The sequence below is a fragment of the Heterodontus francisci genome, chromosome 9 (assembly GCF_036365525.1).
Source record: "Heterodontus francisci isolate sHetFra1 chromosome 9, sHetFra1.hap1, whole genome shotgun sequence".
Taxonomy (NCBI): domain Eukaryota; kingdom Metazoa; phylum Chordata; class Chondrichthyes; order Heterodontiformes; family Heterodontidae; genus Heterodontus; species Heterodontus francisci.
The window spans coordinates 111,170,965-111,195,734 of NC_090379.1; the positions used below are offsets into that span (position 1 = coordinate 111,170,965).

The 24,770-nt window shown below is 43.8% G+C and overlaps 1 protein-coding gene across 3 annotated transcripts in view; it reads right to left on the reverse strand.

The window, feature by feature from the left end:
* Positions 1 to 19,696, reverse strand: part of LOC137373975 (calpain-3-like) — a 46,434-nt gene extending 26,738 nt beyond the window's left edge. The window contains exons 1-7 of one of the 3 annotated variants that reach the window (XM_068039675.1): positions 19,617 to 19,696; positions 17,648 to 17,725; positions 16,413 to 16,573; positions 14,186 to 14,355; positions 10,873 to 10,884; positions 8,160 to 8,368; positions 2,888 to 2,924 (exon numbers count right to left, since the gene is read on the reverse strand). In XM_068039675.1, coding sequence (XP_067895776.1) covers positions 2,888 to 2,924; positions 8,160 to 8,368; positions 10,873 to 10,884; positions 14,186 to 14,355; positions 16,413 to 16,573; positions 17,648 to 17,670 — 612 coding nt within the window. In that variant the 5' untranslated portion in view covers positions 17,671 to 17,725; positions 19,617 to 19,696. Of the gene's footprint in view, positions 1 to 2,887; positions 2,925 to 8,159; positions 8,369 to 10,823; positions 10,885 to 14,185; positions 14,356 to 16,412; positions 16,574 to 17,647; positions 17,726 to 19,616 lie in introns of those variants that run through there. The other 2 variants (XM_068039676.1, XM_068039678.1) reach the window with 2 other exon arrangements.
* Positions 19,697 to 24,770: the final 5,074 nt, after the last annotated feature.

Below are 24,770 nucleotides of genomic sequence, written 5' to 3' on the forward strand. Positions count from 1 at the left end.
TAGCGAGTTGGCAGCCTGATTTACATCTTTCCTGATTTTTTTTATTTCCATTGCAATCACCCATTTTATACTATCACACAAAGTCAAGATCTATCCCAGTATGCTGAGAGACAGGTACAGTCCACAGGTCTGGGTTACTCTGGTTGTTGGACATGCAGTCTGCCTGACAGATAAGCTCAGTCCACTCAGTCTGGGTATTGGACACACAAATCTTGATAGGTTAAAACAGGTGATAGCAAGACAATAGCCCATTTTACATCTTTCCCCATTTTGTTTCCATTGACTTCAGACGTGAGAAATGTAAAATAGATTACTGGCTCATTATCAGCCATTTTACACTTTTGCAGAGTCAAGATCTACCCCACTCAGTTTTCAGGGGTGGGAAAAGTAAAATTACTGCAGTTTTATTGCATGGTTCACCTTGCTGTGAAACATGGGCAACTTACAACTACCAGGAAAAGAAGCTCAATAATTTGAAGGTCCTAAATGTCAACTATTGCACATAGAAGCCACGAGATGTGACAGAGGTAAATGGCAACGCAGCCTGTGGACTAGTGTGCAACACCATAACAACCAGTTGCTACAGCAGCTTGGCAACAGGCGCCAACGTCAAAAATAACAACTCACAGCATCACTTGGCAGCTTCACGTGCAGCACCAAGAGAAGACACCACACCTAAATGGATTGTTTGCTGTGTGTCCATCATCTTTCATAGATGGAAGGATGCCAACCAACACTGCATGTTAATTAGCTCTGTCACGCATAATTTTATTCTCAAGGGAGGGGCCAGCTGTGATTAAACACACAAACAGGAGCTGCTTCAGATCACAAAGCTCAGGAATGCCTTCCATGGCTGTGAGGTAAGTTCATTGCCTGGAAATCAGAGGCGGTATTGCTGTGCTCCGTAGTTTAATCCCAAGCATATTACAATACTGATGGCACAATTGTTCCAGCAAATGTAGAAGAAGACCCTCACTCCTGAATGTGCCCTGTAGGTGCTCATGAGTTAAAGGCATCTTTCCCACTTCTGAAGTGGCACCCTCACCCACATGTTCTTTTGTGCCCTCTCATTCATGTAACTGACAACATTCTCCTGAGTGAACTGCAATCATCCAAGAGCTTTCAGACACCATACATTAATAAAGCATAATAAATAGACAATAGCAGAGCTCACGTACCTTCAGCTGAGCCGACAGAAGATGGTTGATACGGGGAGGGGAAAGAAAGATTAGTTACTCGGAATATGGAAGAAATAAAAAGAATAACGGGAACAGGATGAGGCAGTTACATTAACACTTTCAGCACAAATCCTGAGCAGCCTGAATACTTCTTAAGAATTTTGGGGTATATTTTAAGATGAAACAGATTTCAGGCAGAGGGTGTCAGGGTCATTCGGAATTTCAGACCCGAGGTATTTTAACTCCCAGATCTCAGTTACAGGCCACCAGTCAGCTGCCCACTCAAAACTGCTCCTCTTTCCACTAAGGAAAGTATTTTACTTATTTTGAAAACATTTCGCTGCCTCAGGAGGGTGTTAAAATGCCATCATGGTCTTATTGACACCATTAGCATTTATGCATGAGGCTCCCGCCTGAGACCAGTGGGCACCACAACCAGTGGCATTAAATCAGAAATTGGTGGAAATGGAACCACTCCAATTTAACTGCTTGCCCACTCCATTCTACAAACAGGGAGAGTTATAATTCCACCCCTGCCACCTTGTGTTCATAAAGTTGAGAGATGTTGGTTCTGGGGAATAGAGCCCTTTCTGTTTTTTGGCATCAAATGTAAATATTAAGCTCCCTGATTAACTGTAACATTGTTAGAATGGCTGAACTCTGCCCCAATAATGTTACTCAACCCTCAGGTGTACTGTACAGCACTTGCAGTTTTCATATCTGATGTCCTGTGGTTTGCTAAGTAAGCAATTTGTGTCGAACTATGAATGAGAGGAGATCTCATAGAAACCTACAAAATTCTACCAGGACTGGACAGACTAGATGCAGGAAGGATGTTCCCGATGGCGGGGGAGTCCAGGACCAGGGGTCACAGTCTAAGGATGAGGGGTAAGCCATTAAGGACTGAGATGAGGAGGGATTTCTTCACCCAGAGAGTGGTGAACCTGTAGAATTCTCTACCATGGAAAGCAGTTGAGGCCAAATCATTAAATTATATTCAAGAAAGAGTTAGATATAGTTCTTAGGGCTAAAGGGATCAAGGGATATGGGGAGAAAGCAGGAACAGGGTACTAAGTTTGGATGATCAGCCATGATCGTATTGAATGGCAGAGCAGGCTCAAAGGGCCGAATGGCATACTCCTGCTCCTATTTTTCTATGTTTCTATGTCCCATGGGCACATGCTGAGTTGTTGGTGTTCAAACACATGTCACATAGGATCTTCACAGCCAGAAAACAGAAGGAATTTTCATTGCATCAGTCTGGGCTGCAGTGTAATCCAGGTCCCAGATATGGAAGGGCAGTATTAATCTGCTATGCCACTCAATACCCTATTTAGTATGAAGATGTAGCTACTACAGGAGAGTTGCCATTTAGGGACGTGTCACTCTTGGCAAGTAAACAAGCCATTTAAACATACATGAAAATTTCCTCAAGCTTTGCCCACTCCACTTCACCACCGTCACCTTGGAGAAGGTTTGGTGAAAACCACATCTCCACTCATAAACAGCAGAGCAGGAAAACCCCAGAGGAGTGCTGACTAGAACTCCAATCTTAAAAGGGTGTTGAACTTCTCAGATGTGATCTGTCACTGAGCCTGTCGGAAACAGTGGTTGCACCAGAAGGGTTCTTGGAAAACCAGAACGCACAAAAAATTATAATAAATGTGCACAAAAGAAAAAAGGTGAAAAAAATTAAAGATGGTACAAACCTCAGGGTTGTCAGCTATGATCTGGTTCTCAGTTTCCCTAAAATAAATAAATCACAAATACATGTATTATAGGAAATGAAACTTTTTTGTCTAAATTCCTTTAGTTATACATGGTACTTAATCAGGATGTTCCAAGAAGGCATGGTGAGAAGCGATTGTACTGCTTAACAGTTTCACCAGTTTGCAAACATGAGGAGGGCTCAGAGAAGATTAATAAACAGGAATATCTGTTAACAATTCCAGTTCAACTGGGAGTGGTTATGGTACTGGACTAATATGCCAGAGACCGTGGGTTCAAATCCTACCATGGCAAGTTGTGAAACTGAATTTAATAAATCTTGTAATGTGTGCAGTAGCACCAACTGACCACAAAAGCTGTTGGATTGTCATAAAGACCCAAGTAGTTCATTCATGTCCTTCTGGAAAAGGAACCTAGCATCCATATCCAGTCTGGCCTATATGTGACTCCAATCCCAGGCACTCAATACTCTCTGAAGTGGTCTAACAAGCCACTCAGTCATGAGAACAATTATTCACAGGAGAAGATCCACCACTTTCTTAAAGCAACCAAGGATGGGCATTAAACAAGCCCTTGCCAGTGTCACCTACATCCTCAGAACATATATCATAGAATGGTTACAGTACAGAAGGAGGCCATTTGGCCCATCAAGTCCATGCTAACTCTCTGCAAGAGCAATTCAGCTAGTCCCTTTCCCCGTAGCCCTGCAATTCTTTTCACTTCAGGTTCTTATCCAATTCCCTTCTGAAAGCCACGATTGAATCTGCCTTCACCACATTCTCAGGCAGTGCATTCCAGATCCTAACCACTTGCTGCATATGAAAGTTTCTCCTCATGTTGCCTTTGGTTCTTTTGCCAATCATCTTAAATCCATGCCCTCTGGGACTCAACCCTTCTGCCAATGGGAGCAATTTATCTCTATCTACTTTGTCCAGAGCCCTCATGATTTTGAACACCTGTATTAAATCTCCTCTCAACTTTCTCTTCTCCAAGGAGAATAGCCCCAGCTTCTCTAATCTATCCACATAACTGAAGTCCCTCATCTCTGGAACCATTCATGCAAATATTTTCTGCACCCTCTCTAATGCCTTCACATCCTTCCTAACGTGTGGCACCCAGATTTGGACACAATACTCCAATTAAGCCAAACCAGTGTTTTCTAAAGGTTCATCATAACTTCTTTGCATTTGCACTCGATACGTCTATTTATAAAGCCTAGGATCCTGTATGCCTTTTTAACCACTTTCTCAACCTGCCCTGCCATCTTCAATGATTTGTGCACATATATCCACAGGCCTCTGTTCCTACACTCCCTTTTGAATTGTACTATTTGTTTCATATTGCCTCTCCTTGTTCTTTCTACCAAAATGTATCACTTCACACTTTTCAGCATTAAATTTCATCTGCCATCTGTCTGCCCATTCCACCAGCCTATGTCCTCTTGAAGTCTATCACTATCCTCCTCACAGTTCACAATACTTCCAAGTTCTGTGTCATCTGCAAATTTTGAAATTGTGCCCTGTACACCCAAGTCTATGTCTTTAATATATATCAAGAAAAGCATTGGTCCTAGCACCAACCTCTGGGGAACCTCACTGTATACCTTCTTCCAGTCTGAAAAACAACTGCTCACCGCAACTCTCTTGTTTCTTGTCACTCAGCCAACTTCGCATCCATTCTGCTACTGTCTCTTTTATTCCATGAGCTTCAATTTTGTTGGAAAACCTATGATGTGGCACTTTATCAAATGTCTTTTGGAAGTCCATATAAACCACATTGACCACATTACCCTCATCAGCCCTCATCAAAAAACTCAATCAAGTTGGCTAAACTTGATTTATCTTTAATAAATATAAATAAAGGAAAGTATTGACACAATACCAATTTAAAAAGGCCTGAATCCCAGTTTAAATTGAAATGCCTGATGGCAATTCCAGTTTAAACAAGTGGTTTCAGAGCAATCACACGAAGGACTGAAGCTGAACATAGAAATGGCTATAGGCCATTCAGCCCCTTCAGTCTGTTCAGTCACATCAGTTAGATCATGGCTGATATGTATCTTAGCTCCTTAGTTCCATGACCCTGATCACCCCTGCCTAACTAAAATCATTGAATGTGCACTCCTGAACACTGATGGCACCATGTTCACATGTGGTCTGGTTTGAGAACAAAGGCAGTGACAAACAGAAACAATTTTCATTCAAATTATTTGACACTTTCCAATGGCACCATTTGGCCAGCAGATCCAGTGCTGCCTTTGCCCATGTCACAGTATGAGGCTGACTTGTAGAAGATCCTGGGCTGGAGGCGTGAGGCAGCTGAATTAACACACATGGTTCAAACATTCCCAGTTACTGATAAGCTCCACAGTTTCTTACACTACCAGCATCTATAAAATACCCACCCGCAGTCTAATTCTTACTGCGTCCTGTCTGTCCCCCCTACCCCAGCCAGTGAGATCATCAAGATCCAAATGTGACTCTCAGTGGGCAGTGACATTCAAAGGAAGAGCAAATTGGAGACAGGGCTAGAACACCATTGTGTTATAGAGTCATAGAGTCATACAGCACAGAAACAGGCCCTTCGGCCCAGCTCGTCCGCGTTGGCCATCAAGCCTATCTATTCTAATCCCATTTTCCAGCATTTGGCCCATAGCGTGCTATGCTGTGGCATTTCAAGTGCTCATCTAAATACTTCTGAAATGTTGTGAGGGTTCCTGCCTCTACTACCCCTTCAGGCCGTTCGTTCCAGATTCCAACCACCCTCTGGGTGAAAAATGTTTTCCTCAAATCCCCTCTAAACCTCCTGCTCCTTACCTTAAATCTCCTGCTCCCTGGTTATTGACACCTCCGCTAAGGGAAAAAGTTTCTTCCTATCTACCCTATCTATGCCCCTCACAATTTTGTATACCTCAATCATGTCCCCCGTCAGTCTTCTCTGCTCTAAGGAAAACAACCCTAGCCTATCCAGTCTCTCTGCATAGCTGAAATGCTCCAGCCCAGGCAACATCCTGGCAAATCTCCTCTGCATCCTCTCCAGTGCAATCACATCCTTTCTATAGTGTGGTGCCCAGAACTGTACACAGCACTCCAGCTGTGGCCTAACTGGCATTTTATACAGCTCCATCATAACCTCCCTGATCCTATATGCTACACCTTGGCTAATAAAGGCAAGTATCCCACATGCCTTCCTAACCACCTTATCTACCTGTGCTGCTGCCTTCAGTGATCTATGGACAAGAACACTAAGGTCCCAAGGCAGAAGGTGATGGTCGAGGGTTGTTTTTGCGATTGGAAGCTTGTGACCAGTGGTGTACCGCAGGGATTGGTGCTGGGACCCTTGCTGTTTGTAGTGTACATTAATGATTTAGACATGAATATAGTAGGTCCTACCATCCATTGTATATTCCCTTGCCTTGTTAGTCCTCCCAAAATGCATCGCCTTGCACTTCTCAGGATTAAATTCCATTTGCCACTGCTCCGCCCATCTTACCAGCCCATCTATATCTCCCTGTAATCTAAGGCTTTCCTCCTCACTCTATACAACACCACCAATTTTCGTGTCATCTGAGAACTTACTGATCATACCTACTATATTCATGTCTAAATCATTAATGTACACTACAAACAGTAAGGGTCCCAGCATTGATCCCTGCGGAACACCACTGGTCACAGACTTCCAATCGCAAAAACTACCCTTGACCATCACCCTCTGCCTCCTGCCACTAAGCCAATTTTGGATCCAATTTGCCAAATTGCCCTGGATCCCATGGGCTCTTACCTTCATGACCAATCTCCCATGCGGGACTTCACCATTTAGTAAATTCATGGCTGAATTGCTACATCAATTCCACTTCCCCATCCTACCCCTTGATTCAGTTTTGTAAATTCCTCATGAGTCAGTATCTACAGCCCTCTGAGGTGGAGTAGAGAATTCCAAAGATTCACAACCCTCTGAATGAAAAATATTTCTTCATCTCAGACCTAAATGGATGACTCCTTATCCCGAGACAAAAGCCCTAGTTCTAGACCCTTCAACCAGGGGAAACTGTCTATCAGCCTCTGCCCTATCGAGCCATCTAAGAATTTTATACGTTTCAATGAGAACACCTCTCATTCTTCCAAACTCCAGAGAATATAGACCCATTTTACTCAATTTCTCCTCATAGGGCAGCCCCAGGTATCAGTCTACTGCACCTTTTTTGCACCCCCTCTAAGGCAAGTATATTCTTCCTGAGGTAAGAAGACCAAAACTGTACACAGTACTCCAGGTGTAGACTCGACAACATTTTGCCAATATACTCTTTACTGCAACATAGTGCCATCTTCCAGGACTTCAACATGCAGCCACTCTTCACGTGCAGGTATTGATAGTGTTTGCAGGATATTCCGCTGTGGAGGTCATCATGGTGGAGCACAATCCTGCGAACAACCCACTTGCTCACACAGGCACTTGTCGGTTGAGTCATTGGATAATGATCAGCACCAGGGACTTGGCTGAATGTTTCCATTTCTAGCTCAGGGGAACTGAGCTCACTTACTGTACTTCTGCTGTCAGTCCAGCTTAGATCTGGTAATTCAGCACAGACTGGGATCAAGCCATAAACTTTCTGAGTTTACACAGTTCACGGCCTATAGCAACTGAGCCATGAGTGATAGCTGAGACATATTGTTTAAAAATAATTTTTTTAAATAACTGGGAAAGAAAATTAACCAGCTGACAGTACAACAGCCTAATTCTAACAGGAGATTCTGATAGTGAAACCATCTCTTTTAGATGCCTTGAGTATAATTCTGTCAATGAATAACGTAGGTTTTTCCAAAGGGACACACAGCAGCAAAGGGAAATCTTAAAGAAATTAAAATTTGTGTTTATAGAACCATGTATTGCATCTCTTAGAAACTCCTCAATCCATTTCACAAGCAATGAACTACTTTGAAGTGCACTGACTGCTTTTATGTCACAGACACAGCAGCCATTCTTCACACAGCAAGCCCCCATGAGCAGCAGAGAGATAAATAACCAGTTAATCTTTTATTTTGGGTGGTGTTGATTGATGGAGGAATGTTTGCATCAGGACACTGGGAAAACTCCCTGCTCTTCTTTTAAATAGTGCAATGAGCACTCTTATATCAGCCCAAGGAGGCAGGCGGGATAAGGAGAGGACTACTGACAAGGTAGCTCTACCTTGTAACGCACTGCTTACTATCCCTGTCTCCATCTGGCCCCCATGTCCAGTGAGAGCTGACTTACTCTGACAGGTTCTGCTTTTCCGAGAAGACCCTGAGGACAAACTCGCCTTCTTGGTGTGGATCATACGTGGAAGGGATAATGACGTACTCCCCTGGAGGGAGGCTGAAACGCTGCGATACCTCCCGTAGGTTAATGTATGACTTAGACCTGCTCTTAGATGCCCGGTAGAGGAAGAAATCTTTGAGAAGATGCTGCTTATTGCCTTGCAACTGGTAAAAAAAGAAACAAGCAAATAAACGTATACACATCTCTGTTTCAGTAATGAATTCAAGCATTCCCATACTAGACAATGTACTTGGGTTCTGGGAAGACTGGCAGGATTGGAAAGGGAAGAGTCATCCCACTGGCAGAAGAAACAAGAAAATGGGAACAAAATCTTTAAGCTGAGCCAATTAAAAGAAAATCGAGGAAAAAGTTATTTTCACGGCAGACTGTAAGAATGTGAATATAGCTAAAGGCCATAGATGGAGAATTAGTTAGGAAATTTAAAAGGAACATTTAATAACGGAGTGTCAGGAGCTAGGAATTAAATCAAGAAGCAGTTGATATGATTACTACCCGAGCCACCTAGTATTTGGCATAGGGTACGCAGATCAAGAAGATGAATGCATGGCTCAAAGACTGGTGTGGGAAGGAGTTCCATTTCATAGGACTCTGACACCATTACTAGGATGGGAAGAAGTTGTACCACTGGGATGGGCTCCTTCTGAACTGGAGTGTGATCCGTGTCCTAGCAAAAAGGATAAACAGGGTTGTGGATAGAACTTTAAAATAGGAAGACGGGGGAGGGATTTCGAGAAATAACAGTAGCCTGAAGACAAAGAAAAAAGGGATGAGAGTAAAGGTGAAACCAAGCTGAGAAATAAGGGAAACATAAATCGTCAGAGAACAAATAAATTTAGAGAACATAATTATCAAATAACTTAAAAATAAAGTGGGAGGAACAATTAATAAAAAGAAATTAATGTCTATACAGCAATGTACACAGTATCCTAAACAAAACAGGGGAACTGAAAGCAATAATTTGTAGAGAGGAATTCATATATAGTTGCGGAAAAACTGAAACGTGGCGACATAAAGAATAGGACTCACAGATAAATACTGCGGAATCTAACTTATTTAGGAAGGATAGGGTTAGAATGAGAGGTTGAGGAAGGTGTAAAATTCAAGATGGCATATTGACAGTAGCAAAGAAGGACATAACTAATATTAAGATAGAAATAGAATCTATATGGATTTAGATAAAGAATAAGGAGGGATTGATCACATTAATGGGGTATAATACAATAATCAGGGTTTCTCTTATGTCTACCATTTAATATTTGAAAAACCTCAGTAAGTTTCCTCCTTTAACCTTCTCTCTCGACTGTGGATGTTAAGCTACTTTGACCTTGCATCACAACGCATCCCTTTTTTACACTCAGGTTTGGTCTCAATCCTAATTCTTCCACCCTAATGTATGCATTTGATGCTGATGATTTGGCGACCAGAACTGAACATATTATTCCGACTTTGATTTGAATTGTCAATTGCAAAGCCTCAGCATAACCCAACTCTGATTTAATTGTCCAATTGTAAAGCCTCAGCCTAACTTCTCAAGATTCGTCCTCCACTGTTCAGGCCAAACATATCCTAGCATGCTATTTGCTTTGATAATTACTTCAATACATTGTCTAGATCTTACCCGGATTAAGAAGTCTAGAGGCCTTGGGCACCAAGTACAGTTGAGGCCCCTACACACCCCGCCAGGCAATCCATCCCACCCATTAAAACACAAACATGTAAGACTTGCTTGAAGAAATCAGCCAACTGAATATGCATTTCTGTGGAGAGCATTTATATTTATTAAAGATTCATTTTAGCTTTGCTTCTAAGCTTCCTTATATCTGAACAAATAAATGTTTGTAACTTGTGAACTGCAACAGGAAGTGTCAGTATTTATATTGTATAGAATTTGCTGACTCTGGCAGTATTTCATCAGCTCGAGGGTTACTTTGTCTCCAGTCTAGATATTCAAACTGTTGAGTCTACTGTCACTCCCAGGACCTTTTCTAAATCTCCTTCTACCACTTCAGCCCAATTGTCTACTTATGATATTCACTCCTCAGCCCAGTATAGGCATTGTCCATTTATCAGAATTTAATTTCATTTTACATGTGTCGCCCAATTATGTAAGTATTCCAAAACCTTTTTCAAATCTCTTGCTGTATCTTCTATTTCTGGGGCTGTCTGCATATAATTTTTACATTTAGCTGCACAATTGATGAAGTTAATAAAATTATGTTTTGCTGTCCACCATGTATGATTATACAGCAGGATTTCTCCAGACAGTTCTGCAGAAGAATGATCACAAAACAGTAACGAAAGTGGGGAGCAAATCAGGAATATAATCTCCAACCAGGGAAGGTTTGTTTAGCTGAAGCCCAACCAGATTGTAATGGCAAAATCCAGAACACAGTCCTTTCAGAATGGGACAGTACATAGCAAATTAATTACAGCCACTGCAAACAGGGCACTCCAAACAAGACACAAGAAACACCACAAACGAAATGTGTTAAAGCAAATAAGTCACAACTAGTGTTACAACAAACATGTTATATTAAACTTGTAACAGCAAACATTACAACAAACATGTTATATTAAACTTGTAACAGCAAACATTACAACAAACATGTTACTCCAATCCATGGCTATCCTCTGCTTCCTTGTTTACCTCTTTGGGCACCTTTACAAAGAAAAGAAAAATGTTAAAAGAGCCATCTCCATGCAAACCAACACATTCATGCATTGATAGTAACTTGTCAATCTAACTTTGTGTGTGCAGGGGTGTGTACATGTGTGAGCGCAAGGTCAGTTGCTCAGAGTCTCCATTCCTGATAAACATCCAGTGACCCCAGTCATAAAGTGCACGTGTACAGATGAAATCAAGCTGGGCTGTGATGCCCAGCCCTACAGTGGACTTATCTCCTGACACAACCTAGGCTCACATGAGAAGAATGGGCCTTGGCTGAGTTAGCAGGAGAGCCCAGCAAAAGTCAGCACCTTCAGGAGAGAAGGGGAGAAAAATAGAAATATAATCATATTATGTGTTACAGATTGGTTACAAATGCTCTAAGCTTTTCAACAAAAGAAAGATATTGGATGGTGCATGGATTCAAATCCAGCTCAGAGGGGATTAAGATCTGCTTGTCGGCTGAGACAAGTTCATGTTCACTGCACAGGAGATCATGTGGTGGAGTGAATCGCCTGTTTATTACAGCATTATAGGTAGCTGTGGCACAATGGGAGCACTCTTGCCTCTGAGTCAGACGGTTGTGGATTCAAGACTCATTCCGGACACTTGAGCACTATAATCTACGCTGACGCTTCAGGACTGCACTAAGGAAGCTTTGCACTGTCAGAGTTGTTGTCTTTCAGATGAGGTGTCAAACCAAGGCCCTGATTGCCCTCTCACGTGGAAGTAAAAAGATGCCATGGTGCTATTGCAAAGAAGAGCAAGGGAGTTATCCCTGGTGTTCTGCCCAACATTTATCCCTCAAACAACATATCATTTGGTCATTATCACACTGCTGTTTGTGGGACCTTGCTATGCACAATTGGCTACAATGTTTCCTACATTACAACAATGACTGCACTTCATTGGCTAGCACTGTAGGATATCCTGAGGTCGTGAAAGGTGCTACACAAATGTTCTTTTGTATAGAACCCACCATTGATCTGAATGAAAAAGAAATCAAGTGGCTTTGAGAATAGGAGTGTGATCCTCTCCACCAGATTACCACCCGTCTACCTGGACTGACCTGCAATAAGCTTGGGAAAGGATCTCACTCTATTCTATAGAACAAAGAACAAAGAAAATTACAGCACAGGAACAGGCCCTTCGGCCCTCCAAGCCTACGCCGATCCAAATCCTCTATCGAAACCTGTCGCCTATTTTCTAAGAGTCTGTATCTCTTTACTTCCTGCCCATTCATGTATCTGTCTAGATACATCTTAAAAGACGCTATCGTGCCCGCGTCTACCACCTCCACTGGCAATGCGTTCCAGGCACCCACCACCCTCTGCGTAAAGAACTTTCCATGCATATCCCCCCTAAACTTTTCCCCTTTCACTTTGAACTCGTGTCCCCTTGTAATTGAATCCCCCACTCTGGGGAAAAAGCTTCTTGCTGTCCAACCTGTCTACACCTCTCATGATTTTGTACACCTCTATCAGGTCCCCCCTCAACCTCCGTCTTTCTAATGAAAATAATCCTAATCTACTCAACCTCTCTTCATAGCTAGCGCCCTCCATACCAGGCAACATCCTGGTGAATCTCCTCTGCACCCTCTCCAAAGCATCCACATCCTTTTGGTAATGTGGCGACCAGAACTGCACGCAGTATTCCAAATGTGGCCGAACCAAAGTCCTATACAACTGTAACATGACCTGCCAACTCTTGTACTCAATACCCCGTCCGATGAAGGAAAGCATGCCGTATGCCTTCTTGACCACTCTATTGACCTGCGTTGCCACCTTCAGGGAACAATGGACCTGAACACCCAAATCTCTTTGCACATGAATTTTCCCCAGGACTTTTCCATTTACTGGCTATAGGCCAGTTCTTATTTAACTGTAGCACGTTTCCAATGACATCTTGTCTTTTGAACTGGATAGTTTGGCTCAGGTTTCTTTATAAGGTTTTTCCAAGCTAATTCCCTTTTTGCCAAATCTCGTCTCTGTCTTCCTGTCCTTCCCAACTGTGTTTGGCCAAGGTCTTTGGTTATGACAACACCACCACCTCACATTTATATAGCACCTTTAACACAATTAAACATCCCATGGCACTTTGTAGGAGCGTTAGCATACAATAATATGACACCAAATGACAGAAGGAGATGTTAGGACTGGTGGCCAAAAGCTTGGTCAACGAAGTAGGTTTTAAGGAGCAACTTAAATGAGAGCAGTAGAGAGATGGAGAGGTTTAGGGAGGGAATTCCAGAGCTTGGGACCCACACAGTTGAAGGTGCAGCAGCAATGGTGGGACAATAAAAATCAGGGGTACGCAAACGACCAGGAATGGAGGAGCACAGATGTCCCGAAGGGTTGTAGGAACGAATAAGGTTACAGAGCTAGGGAGGTGTGAGGTCATGCAGCAATTTCAGTACAAGTATAAGAATTTTAAAATCAAGGAATTGGTAGACCGGAAGCCAATTTGTCAGCAAGCAAAGAGGTAATGGGTGAGCGGGGCTAGGTGGGGGCTGTATGTCTTCGGTCTTCCCAATATTTAATTGCAGGAAATTTCAACTCATCCAGTACTGGATGTTGGACAAGCAGATTAACAAGTCAGAGGCAGTGAAGGGGTCAAGAGAGGAGATAGTGAGATAAAGTTGAGTGTTATCTGCATACATGTGGAAACGGACAATGGGTTTTCAGATGGTGTCGCCGAGGGGCAGCATGTAGATGAGAAATAGTAGGAGTCCAAGGATAGATCTTTGGTGGTACTCCAGAGCTAATGGTGCGGAAGCAGGAAGAAAGGCCACTGCAGGTGATTCCCTGGCTGTGACTGGATAGATAAGAATGGCCAGGCGAGTGCAGTCCCACCCAGTTGGACCATGAGGAAGAGGCATTGGAGGGAGGACGATGTAGTCAACTGCAGTCAATGGCTGCAGACAGATCGAGCAGGTTACTGATCAAGTTACTTACCTAGTTGCTGTTTGTGGGACCTTAATGTGTGGCAAATAGGCTGCTATGTTTTTCTACATTACAACAGGGACTACACTTCAAAAGTACCTCATTGGTATAAAGGACTTGAGGGCTTTTTGAGGTCATGAAAGGTCAGTTATGAATGTAAGTTCTTTCGTACTACATAGATGTGAGCACTTATTTTTTATCAGAACAGCCATTGCCTTGTTCCTTCTGCCTGAAATGACCTAAATGACGCCAAATTATGATAGGCTGCTGTTGTGGTGTAATGTTAATTGTGTTTCGTAAAAGCAATCTCCAAATATTTAGCAAATTTCCCAAATCTCATCTTCAGAATTTACCTCATAAATAGCAAATCCAATGGTGTGGAAGCTGCCCCCCACCTTACGCTCCTTCCGACGATCCTTCTGCATCAGAGCAACGACAAACGTGCAGACGACCTCGGCAACATCAGGATCATCATCCTCCTCACAGAGTTTCAGACGGTACTGCGGGTTTGTCCAGAATGTGTCTTAATTGAAAGAAAGGGAAGGAAAGAGATTGGTCTTTGGCAAATCTGTACTTATAGGACTGTATTTTACACAGGCAGTGGTAACTATGCCCCGCCACTTGGGGACCCCAGCTGCATTTCACGGCTCTCAGGCCCTTTAAGGACAATCAGAGGGCCAGCAACTCAGGAGTCTCAGCAGTGCCACTAGGAGCAGTGGCCACTCCTGGAACTGCAGCAGTCACTTGAAGAAGAGCATCCATGGAGCCTGGACTGAAGGTAAATGGGGGGGGAATCCCAGGTTCACCTCAGACAAGCCCCATCAAGATGGGACCAGGGGAAGGGCTACTGAGGGCAGAGGGGTGGGCGATGCCACAGGGGCAGCCTTTGCTGCCAGGGGCCCTCCGCGGGCCACACATTGCCCAGGCAGGAGGGCCCATCCCCCCAGCCCACACAGAGGCCGCCATGATTTACTGGGCTGCCTGCTCACGTGATGAAGGCGCCCTCCCACCCCCCCGCTGGTAAAATACCAGCAGCGGCAGGACGAGGACCTTAATTGGCCACTTAAGGGCCCAAATTGGTCTCTGTCCTCAGCTTTCCCCACCCCAGACTAAATTCGAAGGCGATGGGCACACCTTCCCACGCAATTTTATAGGCCCCCTGCCTCCATTCCCGTACCTAGAGGGCCCACAGAATTCAGCTCTTTAAAGTAAAGAGAAAGAAAGAAAACAAAGGGATAGAGAGAGAGAGACAAGAGACAGACAGAAGGAAATGAGAGAGTAAGCACAAATAGAGAAGAGCGAGGGAAAGGAAAGCGAGTAAGACAGGGCTAATGAAAAGGAAGGGAAAGAAGGAATAAAATTGAGAGGGCAAGGGAAGGGAAAGAAACCCAAAGAGTAAAATTTAAAGAGGAAGGGAGAAAGAAGGCAAAACTGAGAAGAAATAAACCTGTCAATTTATGGGTTGGCACCAGAAAAATAATCATGAAAACACAAAATTTTCAGGGCACAGAGCATGCCATAACCATCCAGGTCTGGCTTACAAGTGGCATACGAACATACGAATTATGAGCAGAAGTAGGCCATTTGGCCCCTTGAACCTTCTCCGCCATTCAATAAGATCATGGCTGATCTGATTGTAACCTCAACTCCACATTCCCACCTACTCCCAATAACTTTTCACCCCCTTAGAATCATAGAAAGTTTAAGGCACAGAAAGAGGCCACTTGGCCCATCATGTTTGTGCCGGCCAAAAAACGATCCACTTATTCTAATCCCACCTTCCAGCATTTGGTCCATAGCACTGCAGATTACAGCACTTGAGGTGCATATCCAGACTCCTTCTGAATGAGTTGAGGGTCTCTGCCTCAACTACCCTTTCAGGCAGTGAGTTCCAGACCCCTACCACCGTCTGGGTGAAAATGTTTTTCCTCATCTTCCTCATCTTTTTCTACCAATCACTTTAAATCTATGCCCCCCTCATCACTGACCACTCTGCTAAGGTGAATAGAGTCTTCACCTCTACTCTATCCAGGCCCCTCTAAATTTTGTACATTTCAATCAGATCTCCCCTCAGCCTTCTCTGTTCCAACGAGAACAACCCCAGCCTATCCAATCTTTCCTCATAGCTGCATTTTTCCAGTCCTGGCAACATCCTCGTAAATCTCCTCTACACCCTCTCCAGTGCAAATGCATCCTTTCTGTAATGAGGTGACCAGAACTGCACACAGTAATCAAGTACTCTTGCTTATCAAGAATCTGGTGACTGCAATCCCATGCTTCCTAATGCCTTCTGAAGTGGACTAGCAAGCACCCAGTTGTCTACAATTACTATGAAGTTCAGTAATAAGATTCCCTATTCAACATGATTGTGGGGCAGCACCTTCTCAGAACAACCAAGGATGGGCAGTAATTGCAGTCTTGACAATATTGCCCCACATCCCAAGGACAAATGAAAAAAAGAGAAAGAAACCAGGGAGAGAAAGAAGCTGGAGAAAGTGAGAATAAATAAAATAGAAAAAGTGATAGAGAAAGATGGAAGAGAAGCAGTGGCTATTTGCAATGGAGAAGTGTAGGACCTACCTGGATAATTGCGGCAGCCCCCAGCCGAACAACCTTTTACCCATCGTCCTTCATTGATAGACACAGTCCACTTATGAAGCTTGTCATCACCCAGTGCATCTGGTGTCAGGTTACAAATCTCCAGCTTTGTGAAATTCTTCTTGAAATCTTCGAAAGACATCCTACATGCAGCAACATGAAGAAAGTATCACACATTCCAAAGTTTGAAAATCCCGTCGTTCATGGGGAATCACCCATTTTTCATGAAACCTGCTCTTTTTAAAGCATTTAATAAGAAAAGTCTGAGCTAATTTCAATATTTGGTGTTGATCAGTGCTGGGGACTTTTGACACCAGGGACTGCATTTTCCTCTGCTATCCTACCAGAAATCGGGTGACATAGCAGTAGAAATGAAAAATCAGGCAGTGAATCCTATTACTGCCTCATGCACTGCCCTCCCCCTGCACTGTCACTGACCACCCATTTCGCACTTGACAGATACAAATAGCGGGAGGGAGCAAGGTCCAAGTCCCCAGTGGACCTTCCTGGTATCAATCAATGTTACTCCTATTTTCCAGGGCCATTACGTGGACTGTGGTGGGAAGCTTCAGGAAGCAGCGGTAATGGCCATGAGATCCCCCAATGAAGGGAAAGGATCCTGTAACAGCCTTTTCCTCCCACAATTTGAACTTCCATTAATCTACCAAGGCCTAGAAGGCTGCTGATTCGCTGTCGGAGATTTCTTGCCCTCTTAAATGCCCCCATAGCACTACGAGGACTTTATTGCCAGGCAATTGCGGCTTGCCACCTTGGTGATGGATGTCCTGCCAGGAATTAGCCATGTATGGGTAAAGAACCTTGAAGCGCTGGGTTGCAATGGTGTCTGAGGGAGTGGGTGGAAGTCCTGGTCCAGTGGGACACCATTGCTGGAGGAGAATTCAGCTGAAAATCCAGATGCCAGAGTAAAGGGCCAACAAACACAATGAGAAACATCAAAATCCATAACAGCTTTAAAAGGAAATTTCCAGATATAACCCCGACAATTGGCCGGCACAGATACAATGGGCCGAAGGGCCTGTTTCTGTGCTGTATAACTCTGTGTCTTTATGACTAAGTGCCAGAAGCCAGGAATTTCCTTGGAGCTAACCCCACTTCACTGCTGTAACTTTGCCAAAAACCCCGTTTGCCCCATAAATGATGTTTCCATCTCAGAGCAAGAGTATTTGAAAATCAAGAAGCAGGATTTTCATCCTCACCAGAACTCTCCGTCTTCTTTCATTTGATGCTGCAGCCGCTGCTTTTGCGTTTTCTCAATCTCAGACCACTCCCGGGCCCTGGGACAGAAAGGAAATTCCTTCAACAAACTGGGAAAAGCCTGCAAATTCAACCAATCACTGTCTCCACTTGATCCACTTCTCTCTGTGGAACTGGAAACCAGGAGCTGCCATTATAATGTTCCACACTCCTCAACAAGTCAGGGTGGACATCATTCACGTGCAGACAGTGAACATTAACAGCTCAGTGGGAGCATCGCAGACAGTTCTGATCATGACCTTCCCCAAACAGGGTACACATGCACTTTCCAGCAAGGACACTAGACACTTGACAGCCAACCCTGGCTTTTCCCTTTGCTAGCCCAGCGGCAATACAGCCAATTGCAACACACAGTACTACCCTGCAAACAGCGTTAATAATATTAAATTACCAATACTACCCGACAGAGCTATTTTCAGATTACAATACCTGGAATGAATGTTTTACAGTGCTTTTTATCTATCGAGGTCAGAAAGCATGTACTATGATATCCTGTGTAAGTATTAATCACCTGCCGTGTGAAGAATGAAGGTTCCCCTTTATGCAAATGCAGCATAACCTGGAGTGCTGAGATACCAATAGAGCCTAGCTGACATCAGCTAATTCAGAGCCTGAGACTTTCTCAGATTTTGTAGCTCAGCTGCTTACTGGATAAACTCACAGAGCCAGTGGTGGGCACACATGAATTTCCTTTAGGGATTTTCTCCACTTCCCTGATGGCCTCCTTCTGTGCTGTAAACCTCTGTGGTTCTACTGTCCTATTTCCACAGGGGTCACTGGATAATGATCAGAAGCAGGAGCTCTGGTTGATGCCAGATGTCGCACTTCTTCTGCTATCCTTGCTGACATCAGCTGGCTCAGCGCAGGCAGGGAATCAAATCTGGGACTTTCCTGGTCTGTATCAACAGTATGAAAGTTGTATGCTGCATTTGCATAAAGGGGAACCTTCATTCTTCACACGGCAGTGACAGACTGAAAAGTACTTAACAGGAATGGCATGAGGCCTTGAGCAAGAGCAAACTACTGAGCAATGCCATACAAAGAGAATGAATCTAGATACCTAATCTGAGCTGCAATATACAGGAGGGCACTGAATGCAGTCGGTAACATCTCCTAGACTAGATGGGGAAAGTGTTCCCTGGGTGTTTCTGGCAGACAACATCTTGTATTTATACAGCACCTTTAATCCAGGAAATACATACAGGTTCTTCACAGAGGAAGAATGCATGTTAAACAGTAATAGACAAAGAGGAGAGGTGGCAGGTTTTAAGAGGGCTTTTACAGTTATGGACAGAAGTTTCGGGAAGGAGATCCAGAAAGTCGGTCCAAATGACTTAAGGCACAATCGCTAAAGGTGAAGCAGACGAGGCCAGAGTCTGGAGGGATAGACAGGTATCTGAAGCTAGAACAGGATGTTGAGGCAGTTGAAGCTGAGGCCATGGAGGAATTTGTAAATGAGAAATTCCATGCATTGGGGGACAGGGCACTAACAGAGTTATGCTGAACAAACAGGACTATTTGCAAAACAAAATGCAGGTGGCAGAGTTTTAGACAAGTTGGAGTTGGTGCCAGGTAAAGCACTGGAGGCCAGTGCATTCTGGAGTTAATAAAAACATGCGCAAAGATTTCAACAGTCTCAGCAACAGATAGGACATGGGGTGTGAAGCTCAGCTCTGAGTTGAATGGGAGCCTAGGCTGCACATAATTTGGTTCAGAATGAGGGAGCAACAAGGAAGGAAGGTGGGCGACAATGATACAAGCAAACAAGGTATTAGCATTGAGCTGGGAACAGATTACATGCCAGCTCCTGGGTACAGAGGCATCAGGCAAAGAGGTTGATATAATTACAGACAAAGGGGCCAAACTGGCCCACAATGTGCCTATTTCTAAATGTTTGGGGAAAAAACATACTTGTCACTCCAGGGCCCAGTCCACTCTACTGCTCCCCATGGGTTCCTCAAACGCAGCAACTTCACTTTCTGGCTTTTATAAGTGACCTGTTGTCGAAATTACCAGTGTCATTTATATCAAAAAATCATGCATAAACAGATTAATAAATACAAGCATAAACATCCAAACTGTACACTAAGTACCACAGTCACCTTGAGTTTCTGTCATGGCCACAACAACAACACATGTTTATGTAGGGCCTTTAATGTAATAAAACATCCCAAGACGCTTCACTGGAACATTTATACAAGCCAGAATTCAGGCCCAAAATGTGCCCATTTTGCTAATTTAAAATTACTCCCAAATATCGTCCCAATCTCATTAGAATACATCAAAATTGAAATGAGTAGGAATCAGCGTCACCCCACAAACACTCCCTTTACCCCAGTATCCTTCTGTAATCACTCCCTGTACCTCCAGTATCCCTGCACAATCACTCCCTGTACTTCAACATTCGGCCTGCTATTCTTCCCTTGTTACTCTCCCTTCCCTTGTGAACCTTTCTGATGTACTCCATCAATTTTTATGTCAAATTACTTAATGGCCAGGTTTTAAACCTTACCTCGTCCACGCCAGTTACAGAGTAGGCATGACCTTTGACCAGACCGTTAGCTGTCCGTGTCTCGAACTGCAAGGGTACGAATGACTGTCAAAACAGAAGAGTCACTGAGATTGTGCTGGTGGTGTGGCATTGCTCTACAGTTAGCTGCCTAGAGGAAGGGCGATAAAGTTTTGCTGTGATGTGGCATGGCTTATGCCCTCCCTGCCTATGACCTCATTTCTGAGTAATGGTGGAAAGCCAGTAGGAACTGTCCATTCTTTCCAGGAATTTATGGAGTTTCCTCCCCCACCTCCTCCCCAAACTTCTCATTGAGTTTATCCAACAAGGAGTTGGGCTGCAGAGGCCAGAAGGGCTGATTTGGTTCCTTGCCCTGATTACTGATATTAGCTGGGACAGGATCAGGCCACTCTCATTTGGTCTCAGTGCCCCTGAGTTAGTGACAGGAAGTGTCAGTCAGAGTTCCTGACTTTCAATGCTACCCAATAACATGTGGATGTCAGGTCAGGACAGTGATAGGCTGGTTTGAACTGCTCCCACAGCTCAACAACCAGCTGCCTTCACTGTGTAGCCTCACACATATAAAACACTTGCTCGGACAAGTTCCCAGGGATCAGCCAGTGCCCAACAATCTATATCCCAACTGCCAGTGTACAATGACCCGCATGCTAATTGCCAGTGCCCAATGACCCATACCCCAATTGCCAATGCCCAACGACTCGTACCCTAACTGCCATTGCCTAATGACCCGTACCCTAACGCCATTGCTCAATGACCCATACCGCAATTGCCAGTGCCCAATGACCCGTACCCCAATTGCCAGTGTCCAATGACCCGCATGCTAATTGCCAGTGCCCAATGACCCATACCCCAATTGCCAATGCCCAACGACTTGTACCCTAACTGCCAGTGCCCAATGACCAACATGCTAATTGCCAGTGCCCAATGACCCATCCCCCAATTGCCAATGCCCAACGACTTGTACCCTAACTGCCAGTGCCCAATGACCAGTACCCCAACTGCCAGTATTCAGCAACCCATTTTCTTACCTGCCAATGCCCAGCAACCCGTATCCCTGTATGAGTCAGCAACGTGTGTAAGGGTGGAGGAAAAATCGAGGAGAGACAGTTTTTCTCTGATCTCACCTGGTTTCTGCAACCCACCCTGTGCCCCTGCCCTCCACCAAATCTACAAACCCCATGCTTGAATTTGTCTGGAGTAGGAGTGCAAGGGAACATGAACGAACCAATTATATGTCTGCATTGAACTGCTGCGTAAGCATACAGTACTCAGACACTGCCTCACAGCAGCACAGTGATTTGTGCCAGGCAGTCCACGTGCACAAAAGCAACATGCATCGAGCTGGCATGCAGGTATTCACATTCTGGTGAAGGAGTCTCAGAGAATACAGGGACATCTTCCTGCCATCCACGACCCCGCCCCCTCCCAAACCCCTGCCAGATTCTAAGGCAAGCATTTTAACTGAATGGTTGATGGAGTTAATAGTTACCTCAAATATCTTAGCACAACCAGGTATAAGGCATAAAATGGCAACTAGGCACAGATAGATGGATGTAAATATCTCATTAGCATATTTAGCAGTATTTGGGTGAGTGTGTGTGCTTTGCAAGGTTAGCTGAGCCCAGCTGAGAACTCAGGCTTGACAGAGTTGGAGGTTTCTGCTATCATGCTGCATGCGAATGGGTTCGAAGCAACTGCAAATGACTCACTGTCAAAACAAGTGGCCAAAGTAAAAGTAGGCTGACAGGGTTAAAGGGTCCCTGTTGTCTTATGCATGTTGGAAAACAGCTTTAATTAGGATTCATTGGATGCTCTGAATTAGCACCAGCTCTCTGCCAATCAGTATCTGCATGGCATTTCAGTGTTTCAGTTCAAGAATGTTCCTTTTTGTAAAATTCACCGTGATTTGGAATGGCACTACCTTCAATCAGGAATTATGTATAGTAACACAGTGAGTAACCGATACACTGCTGAATAAATAAGAATTATGTACAACTCGACAAGTGAATAATCCTTACCCTGCTGAATAATCAGGAATTCTGTACAGTTACACTGTGAATAATCCTTACCCTGCTGAATAATCAGGAATTCTGTACAGTTACACAGTGAGTAATCCTATCCTGCTGAACAAACAAGGGGATGATCAGGATCTAGCCATTAATTTTGGTTTTGCAAATCAAAAATATTAGATGGCACCACACAGTTGAGTTGTAAGCAGTGGTCAAGGTGCTTGCTGTGTAGTTCAGGGTTCTTGGGATAGAATTTCTGCATGTATTCTCCCGATCTCCAGTCATAACTTGCCATCTCAGATGCTTCCCTGGGGTTCCTCTGAAACTCCACTAAAGTTGTACCTTCAGAATGGAGAAGAAATCCATCCCCTTGTTTATTCAGCAGGATAAGGATTACTTACTGTGTAACTGTACAGAGTTCCTGATTATTCAGCAGGGTAAGGATTAGTCACAGTGTAACTGTACAGAATTCCTGTTTATTCAGCAGGGCATCGGTTACTCACTGTGTAACTGTCAGAATTTCTGTTTATTCAGCTAGGTAAGGATTACTCATGTTATTCAAGAAAGGAGGAAGACAGAAAGCAGGAAACTACAAGCCAGTTAGCTTAACATCTGTCATAGGAAAAATGCTGGAATCTATTATTAAGGAGGTTATAGCAGGTCATTTAGAAATTCTCAATGCAATCAGGCCGAATCAACATGGTTTTGTGAAAGGGAAATCGTGTTTAACTGATTTATTAGAGTTCTTTGAGGAAGTAACAAGCAAAGGGGAACCAGTGGATGTGGTGTACTTGGATTTCAGAAGGTACTTGACAAGGTGCCACATCAAAGGTTACTAAACAATATAAGAGCCTATGGTATAGAGGGTAACATATGGGCATGGATAGAGGATTGGTTAGCTAACAGGAAACAGAGAGCAGGCATAAATGGGTCATTTTCAGGTTGGCAAGATGATGATGGAACAGAATGTATGGTTGCTAAATTTATTGATGACACAAAAATAGGTAGGACAGTAAGTTGTGAAGAGGACATAGGAGTCTGCAAGGGGATATAGATAGGTTAAGTGAGTGGGCAAATATTTGGCGGATGGTGTATAATGTGGGAAAGTGTGAACTTGTCCACTTTGGCCGGAAAAGTAAAAAAGCAACATTTTATTTAAATTGAGAGAGATTGCAGAACTCTGAGATGCAGAGGGTTCTGGGTGTCCTAGTACACAAAACCCAAAAAGTTAGTATGCAGGTACAGCAAGTGATAAGACAATTGCAATAGTGTAATTTATTGCAAAGGGAATGGAATATAGAAGTAGAGATGTTTTGCTACAGTTGTACATGGCATTGGTGAGACCACATCTAGATATTGTGGACAGTTTAGGTCTCCTTACTTAAGAAAGGATATAGTTGCATTGGAAGCAGTTCAGAGAAGGTTCACTCGACTGACTCCTGGGATGAGAGGGTTGTCTTATGAGGAAAGGTTGGACAGGTTGGGTCAGTATTCATTGGAGTTTAGAAGGATGAGAGGTGATCTTATTGAAACATATAAGATCCTGAGGGGACTTGAAAGGGTAGATGTTGAAAGGATGTTTCCCCTTGTGGGAGAGACTAAAACTAGGGGGCACAGTATAAAAATAAGGGGGCTTCCATTTAAGACAGAGATTAGGAGAATTTCTTTCTCTCAGAGGGTCATGAGTCTGTGGAACTCTCTTCCCCAGAGAGCGGTGGAGGCAGGGTCATTGAATGTTTTTGAGGCAGAGGTAGACAGATTCTTGACAAACAATGGAGTCAAAGGGTATCAGGAGTAGGCAGGAAAGTGGAGTTGTGTCCACAAACAGGTCAGCATGATCTTATAGAATGCCACAGCAGGCTTGAGGTGTCAAATAGCCTACTCCTGCTCCTAGTTTGTGATGTTCATACGTTCGTATAACTTTGCTGAGCTCCTGATTATTCAGGTCAGTTAGCCACACCAGTTAGTCAGAATGCACTGCAGATGCATCATTAGTTGCTTCAAATCACCACTCCCTCTATTGCCATACAAACCCTGACAGGAAAGTCATCCAAATTCTTGCTCTGATCACCAACTTTGGTCTTAAATCCATCCGGAACTATTAAAGCATGAGACAGAAACTGTTGGATCTGTGCTTGTGACATGACACCTGTCCCGTGAAACATACCTTCCTGAAATATCAGACAACATCACAGGATATCAGACAGCAGAAGAGCAGTAAGGAACAGCAGAGAAAGATGGAGAGAGACAGAGACAGCGATAAAGAGAGTAACGGGGAGAGACAAAGAGAGAGAGAGAGAGAGCGAGAAAGACAACATGAGAGAGAGAGACAGAATGAGAGAGAAAAAGGGAGAGAGGCAGCACATGAGAGCATGAGAGAAACAGGGCTAGAAAATAAAAAAGATAACACAGAAGTAAAAGAGAGAGATCACAACAGAGAGACAAAAAGATAGACAAGCACCATGAGAAAGCGAGAAAGCAAGAAAGCATTGGAGAGAAAAAGGCAGCATAAGATTGAGACAGATA